This window comes from Cryptomeria japonica, chromosome 6, assembly GCF_030272615.1.
Source record: "Cryptomeria japonica chromosome 6, Sugi_1.0, whole genome shotgun sequence".
Taxonomy (NCBI): domain Eukaryota; kingdom Viridiplantae; phylum Streptophyta; class Pinopsida; order Cupressales; family Cupressaceae; genus Cryptomeria; species Cryptomeria japonica.
In genome coordinates this window covers 351421638-351429280 of record NC_081410.1, presented here as the reverse complement: position 1 = coordinate 351429280, position 7643 = coordinate 351421638, and the positions used below count along the sequence as shown (strand labels likewise).

At 37.5% G+C, this 7643-nt stretch overlaps 1 protein-coding gene across 2 annotated transcripts; it reads left to right on the top strand.

The window, feature by feature from the left end:
• The first annotated feature begins 987 nt into the window (after window positions 1-987).
• LOC131077896 (protodermal factor 1) lies at window positions 988-3173 on the top strand. Of its 2 annotated transcripts, XM_058015497.2 has the most exons (3): window positions 993-1512; window positions 1549-2059; window positions 2438-3173. In XM_058015497.2, the coding sequence occupies exons 1-3, from the start codon at window positions 1374-1376 to the stop codon at window positions 2766-2768; spliced, it is 981 nt and encodes a 326-aa protein (XP_057871480.2). In that variant the 5' UTR covers window positions 993-1373; the 3' UTR covers window positions 2769-3173. The 2 variants fall into 2 exon arrangements, with proteins under 2 accessions (XP_057871477.2, XP_057871480.2); XM_058015494.2 differs by having other exon boundaries at window positions 988-2059.
• The last annotated feature ends 4470 nt before the right edge of the window (window positions 3174-7643 follow it).

Sequence of the window (7643 nt, the reverse complement as noted above, 5' to 3'; positions counted from 1 at the left end):
TTTGACCAAACACATAAACATAAATAAAATAAATGAATATTTTTAGATTCTCTAAATATTCAAGATTCACAATCTCATAAGATGTCAAAGAGGAAGGATTCACAATCTTATAAAATGCCAAAGAGGAAGGATGAAGACAACAGTCCCTACATTTTTTTAGTATTTTTATATCAATTTCTATAGAACTCACAATTTTATTCAAAAACAGTAAGGGAGATGGGACACTCAAAATTTTGTAGACAGGGGGAGATGGGACACTCACCGTACAATTGAATTTTTCACAACCTCCACCAATCCTGAATTGAATTTTTCTTTACTTTCCCTCCAAAATACAAATTAAAATGATATTAAGAGTGAGGATGCAGAGAGGTGAAACAGGAATGGTATCCTGACAGGGAACAGGGAGCAGGGAGCAGGGAGCAGGGAGGAATCTGGTTACCATTACATGCCTTCAATGCGCAGTTGCTTCAATTTAGGGAAAAAGCTCGTCTCTTTATGTACTTTTTACTTTTTGGTATTATAGAAAAGAACGCCACGCCATCTTTCATGATTCAAATTTTAAGACCCATTAAAACCGAGTCATCGAAATTTAAAACCCATTAAAAATAAGTGATCAAAATTTACGACCCATTAACAATCAGCCATCAATATCATTACTCACATAAATGAAGTGCAGAGGGACTGAATAGGCATTTTCAATACCAAACTACAGTCAATGCTACAATAAAAAATATCATGTTCCCTGCACACTGACATCGATAAATGTTGCGCCACAAGGCGTACCCATCAAACACACTTAAATCTCCAGGCCAAACCCACCTGCAAAATTTTGATGACGGCTCTGTTAAACATGGCAAAAGAAGGAACTTTGACTATAAAATATCTTCTGATATCTTTTCTATTCAAATTCCAGAAAAGTTGAGGGTAAGTGATAAAACTTCCGGAAGAAAACACCTGGTACTTAACACCTACTACCATACTACCAGTACAGACATAAGTTAATATTCACCCATTCTCTGTTCCTCAAGCGAATTTATGAGGGGCTGAGTTGTATTTCTATCTCGTGATCAGCAATGAATTTAATCGAAATGTCCTTGTAGAGGCGCGCTTTGCCATGAATTTACCCCAAAATGTGAGCCCATTTGGAATGCAACGGCGAACAGTAATTACCCACGATCATTCAATCCATCTAGGCAGTTGAATTGTCCTTCCTTGAGGCGGGCTTTGCAATGAATTTACCCCAAAATGTGAGCCCATTAAGAAGGCAATGGTGAACGCCTAGTAATTACCGATGAGGATTACATCCATCTATATATCCTCCACTTTCGCACTCACTCAATTCACACATCACAGGGCCTGAGAATTTCCAAAAAATGGAGAGGGCGGGGCAAATATTGGTGCTCATGTTGACATTTCAGCTTGTATATGCCACTTCCAGGAGTGGTGGGACATTAGGGCATATTAAGTGCAATTGCCCTCCAGTAGGTGGAGGTGCAGGTGGAGGAATTGGAAGTGGAAGTGGTAGCCCTCCAGTAGGTGGAGGTGGAGGTGGCAGTGGTAGCCCTCCAGTAGGTGGAGGTGGAAGTGGAGGTGGAAGTGGCAGTGGTAGCCCTCCAGTACGCACAGATCCGGTCTACTCATCTCCTCCACCAGCAGGAGGTTCAACACCAGCCACGCCCTCCCTCACACCACCATACGGTGCTACACCATCATCACCCAGTACCCCCAAATACACTTCGCCACCAGCCCCAACTTCTTTTAAACCTCCGTCACCCTCCAAAGGAGGCTCCTCCTCTCCCACCACACCATCTGTGCCCTCCTATGGCGGCTCTCCACCCAGCCCCTCTTCCTCTTCTTCACCAAGTGTGCCAACATATGGCACGCCTCCTGTCCCATCATCATCATCATCAACGGCACCACCTGTAGTGGGTACTAGTCCATCTCCTCCTACTGATCCAGGGGTACCATCTACGCCAAGGGGTTCTACTCCATCTGTACCAGGCCTTTCACCCGGCGGCATCATTCCAGGCCTCCCGGGCTCCGGTACAGGCACTTGCAAGTAAGATTGAGACAGCTCTGCTCTGTTAAATGTTTTCAGCCATGGGCATTACATAAAAGTTGCATAGCCCTTTCTTTGAGCTATGGGTATTACATTTAAGTCTCATACCCTTGCTTTCAGCTAATAGTATTACATAAAAGTTGTATAGTAGTATTGTAAGTTATGGATATTACATTAAAGTTTCATCGCCATGTTTTCAGCTATGGGCAATTACGTAAAAGTTGCATAGCCCTGTTTTCACCTATGATTGAATATTACATATAAAGATGCAAAGCTCTGTTTTCAGCTTTTGGTATTACATTAAAGTTACATGCTTGGTCTTCAAGGCTTTGAGTTTAGCTAAATGGGTTATTGCTAACGTATTTTAATGAAATGCAGCTTTTGGGGTTCGCATCCATCTCTGTTTCCAAACATACTGTCCATTTTCAGTTCCATATCAGACCTTTTTGGAAGTGGGTCGTTTTTCCCTTCCAAATCGGGTAAAGGGCTTACAGTGCAGGAGGCTCTGACAAACAGGCGAAAAGATGGATATGGGTTGCTGTTGAGAGAAGGAACAGCGTCACTGCTAAACTCTCTTGTGAACCCTACGTTTCAATTTCCGGCTGAGGAGGTTAAAAACCAGTTCAATGTGGCTCTGCGCTCCAACAAAGCAGCTGCGGTGCAGGGTGCTAAGTTTAAGTCCGCCAACGAAGGGCGTCTGCACTATTGAATGTGCAATCTTCTCTGTTTTGCTGCTCCTAATACCTATATTTGTGTGTTTAAGTTTGATTTCCCAGTCCTAAACCTTGCTGAGTGTGACGTAGTAATGTAATTAAGCTAGTGAATTGTTGTGTGTGTTTGTTTAGAACTGTTGCAATGCTAGTTGGGTGAGAGGATAGATTGCATGTTCTGGGCTCTTTAGAGCTGTTGCAGTGCTAGTTGGATGAGAGGATGGATTGCATGTTCTGGGCCTTACTTTGGACATGACTGTCATCTAAATCATCATCGGCTAGTTAATGTTCACCCGCCTTTTGGAGAAACAAAAGGGTGTTAAGTGCACTCATTCGAATTATTTTATGATCAACTTATCTTTGATTAATATAGATTAATTTACTAGTTTAGTATAACTAGTTCAGTAGTGGTAAAACCTTTGATTCTAATTAATTTTTGTTTATGGTAATTTGATAAATGTATGATTTTGGGGACATACAGGATATTTGCTTTGCTAGGATTCATCATTTGTTTCTTAAAATCTTTAAATTCATGAAGTAAGATTTTGACAAATAAAGGTGTAATTCTATGATAGAGGAAAGTATTCTTCAAATTAAGTTGGATGGTGGCATATATGGCTATAAACATGGATTATCAGTCCTTTGGATTTAAGCTGGTCCTTGTGTATGATGATATTTTGTTCTTCCTTTTTGTTAGTGTGCTTAAAAGATTTCCGTTTGAAATGAAATAATGTTTGTTATGTCTATTATAACAAAATATGGAGAAAAGGTTTTCCTTTATTTATTAGAAAGAAACTTCTCTTAAGATTAGATAAATCAAAAGATGATTGAGATTTTTGGATGACAATTTTTAAGTCATTAATTGTTCCATCAATGGTTTTAGTTGGGAGGAGAATTGAATTCATGAAGTTTCCATAATCCACCGTGTAGAGATTGTGTAGATTTTTTTTTATGTTGCTAATGTTCTGGATCAAACACCATGATCAAACACTATGATCCATCATCAGGGCAAAAGAGCAAGTTAGACAGCATGAGTAGAATATGAGGATGACGACAAACCTAGTAGATTAAAAAGATGAAAGGGCAAAAGAGCAAGTTAGACAGCATGAGTAGAATATGAGGATGAAGACAAACCTAGTAGATTAAAAAGATGAAAGAGCAGACACAAGGAAAGAGACACAAACCAAGGGGAGAAAAAAATAAAATAAAAATAAAAATGAAAATATCACCAAAAAGACAAACCTAGTAGATTAAAAAGATGAAAGAGTAGGCACAAGGAAAGAGACACAAACCAAGGGGAGAAAAAAAATAAAAAAATGAAAATGAAATATCACCAAAAAGAAACTTTCAAGTTAAAAACCAAAAATATAGAGCTATATATATATATATATATATATATATAGATAAAGTGTTAGAGATCTGACAAAGGTTGTGAATTCACTTCCAATGAGTTTAATGCATTTTGTGAAGACCATGGAGTGAAGAGACAATTATCTACTCCACGAACCCCTCAGTAGAATGGTGTTGTGGAGAGGAAGAACACAACAATTCAGGAAGCTGCTAAAACCATGATGATTGGAGGAAATGTTCCTCATATCTATTGGAGAGAGTCTATGAGTACTATTGTATACACTTTTAACTGAGTGCACATCAAAGGTGATACCGGTAAGACTCCTTATGAGTTATGGTTTGGTCATATTCCTACAATTAGATATTTTAGAATTTTTGGAAGTAAATGCTATATCAAAAGAGATGAAGATTTAGGGGTTTGATGTTAGATGTGATGAAGGAATATTTCTTGGTTATTCTACTAAGAGAAAGGCCTATTGATGTTATAATAAGAGATTGAGAAAGATAGTTGAGAGTGCTAATGTGAACGTTGATGAAATCAATGTGAGACAGATCAGATCTTGCATATATGATTCAGATGATCAAGATGTCAGTTCAGATAAAGGAAAGAAATTGCAAGCCCAAAATCAAATTCAAATTGTTTTGGAAAAGCCCGAGAATGAAGAAGAAGGTACAAGTGCTAGTGTAGAAGTAAAGAGTCTGAAATTCAAGTAAATTTTTATGTTATGATGATGTGGATGGTTGTCTTATGTTCTTGCATCTTTTTTTTCTTCATATGCATTAAATGGTTGAAAGGAATCTTTATATTATTTAAGAAGTTTGGTTTAGATGATTCAAAACTGGTTGGTACCCCTATGGTGACCGGATGTAAGTTGACAAAGGATGATGATTCTCCGAAAGAAAATTAGACTAGATACAAATCTATGATTGGTGGATTGTTATATTTAACTCAGCTTAGATTGGATATCATGAATGTTGTTTGTCTTGTTGCTAGATTTCAATACGATCTTAAGGAATCTCATGTTGTTGCTGTGAAGAGAATTTTCAGATATTTGAAAGGGACGATTAATTTTGGTTTGTGTTATCCTAAAGATGATGATTTTACTTTGAGTTCTTTTACAAATGCTAATTGGGTAGGTGATGTTGATGACATGAAAAGTACTAGTGGTGGTGCATTTTTCTTGGGAAAGAGATTGGTTTCTTGGATGAGTAAGAAGCAAAATGCTATTTCTTTATCTATTGCAGAAGTTGAATACATTGCTGCTTCTAGCAATTGTACTCAGGTGGTATGGATGAAGCCAATGTTGAAGGATATCCAAGTTGTTTATGATGTGCCTAATGCTATATAGCATGATAATTCAAGTGCTATCAACATTTCTAAGAATCCAGTGCTGCATTCTAAGACTAAGCATATATCAATCAAGTTTCATTTCTTGAGAGAAAAGGTGAGTGCGAAGGAAATCAGATTAGAGTATGTATCTACAAAGGAAAAAATTGTAGATATCTTCACAAAGCCTTTGCCTAAAGATACTTTTGAGTATCTCATAGAGAAGTTAGGGTTAATTGCCCCTCTTGATGAGAACTAAGATGCATTGAGTTGCATCAGTCTAGTGGACACCATAGAGATATTATGATCCAGATTGATGAGTGGTGGCTACTACTCAAGGGGAGTAGTCAGTGTTGTGGTTCAGGTGTTCATATTTGTGAGCTTGTTCAAAGGGGGAGAGAAAATCATGATTTGATGTTTAGTTGTGAAATAGAGATATTTGTGCAATATGCGCCTTTAACATTGATGTCAAAGGGGGAGAGATAGTCATGTGGAAAACTATGGGAGAGAGAGCTATGTGAAAAACTTGTGTTGACCTGTGTGCATGATCTTAGGGGGAGATGATTATTTTCTTTCTTTGCATTGATTCTTTTTCACATTCATATGTTGCCATCAATGCCAAAGGGGGAGATTTTTGGATATTGTTGAGAAGTTTACTAGAATGTGTTGTTGTCATTGATGTCAACATATTCCTGTGTATTCCAGTATTGTAGTCAAATTAAATGAGTTGGTTTGACCAGTGTGTTGTAGATGAGTTGTTATGGATTAAAGGGTTTTGAGATAAGTATCTCTAGTTGATTTAGCTATAGTTTCAGTGGTCCACGTTGTGATTTGATAGAGTTATGAGATTCGGTATTGCAAATGAGTTGTTCGATGTTGATTAGTGTTTTGGATTTTGCTCCAGATTACTCCGCGTTGTAATATATTGGTTTGCAGATTTGGTAGAGTGTTTGGGACATTTTGGTGTGTCCTTAATTCAGATAGTTCATGATTTGGAGGTCCACAAGTGTATCTTTCAGTTTTACAGTCAGTTCAGTTATTGTTCTTGAGGTTTGGTATAATGATGATGAAGAATCTAGTAAGTGATGATGTTGCAGTTGTTGTTGGTGTAATTCATGATTCTTGTGGATGTTTCTAGATTGTGTCCTATTTGTGTTGATGGTCTACATTTATCGTTGTGCTCGTTATTGATGATTTATCCAATATGTTCGTGTTATGCAACATTCTTGGTGACCAGACGATTGTAGAGTGTTGCAGATGTTCGTGGCATAATTCTTGGAGGTGTTTCATGTTCAAGGTGGTGATTTAGGTCCATACTATGTCTTAGCGAACATTGTTTTGGTCCACATGTAATTTTGTAGTATGTATTGTTATTGCTTTGTAATTTATGATGAGTCTTGAGATGACCTTAAAATATAGGTTGATGATATGTATAAATATATGTAATATTCATGCATGAGGGAGTATTTATGTGTGTGAATAATGTTTTGATCTTTCGAAAGCAATGAAGTGGTACAAAGAAGTGCGAAGGAGCAGTATATGTGTTATGTGCTTAACCAAAACTATAACTAGGCATGAGGAGATGGTATTCTATTAGTTCATGATCTTCCAGATGTAATTTGAATGTTTTTGTAAGAAAGTGAGTCTTTCCAAGGGTCGTAGCCCTCTTTTTTGTGTGTTTTGAGTAGTGAGCTCTAGGCAGTGTGATTGAATGAATGTGCACACCCCATTGTAATATTTCATATACTTCTAACAAAGTATCATCATATTGTGGTTAGGTTCCCACCATGTTTTTTCCCTTGATCAAGTTTTCCATGCCAAAAATCTTGGTGTTATGTGTGTTATTGATGTGGTGTTGATTTATTCTTTTATTGTTAATTATCAGATCTAAAATTGTGTTTGAGTTTAGTAGAATTTTGAGCAAAGTGATTCACCCCCCCTCTCAGTTTGCTGCATTGTTGCCAATATAGGTATGGGAGATGATTGGGTCACAAATGGAGACTCACAAAAGGAGGTATGAAATATTTTTGATTAACAAATTTTCTCCCCTGAGGAACATGTGCAAGATTAACATTTTGTGTGGAAGTAGTCATGATAGAAGATGTGAAAGTAGGCACACTAGGCAAGGATGTAGGCATAGAATTAGAATAGTTGACTTGACTAAGAGTTTGAGTGTATCCAAGGACTTTGACACAAG

Bases quoted from the DNA above. Each gene is read 5' to 3' on its own strand.
- LOC131077896 (XM_058015494.2), top strand. From the start codon at position 1,374: ATGGAGAGGGCGGGGCAAATATTGGTGCTCATGTTGACATTTCAGCTT. The intron at 2,060-2,437 runs GTAAGATTGAGA...AATGAAATGCAG, and splicing joins TCCGGTACAGGCACTTGCAA to CTTTTGGGGTTCGCATCCAT.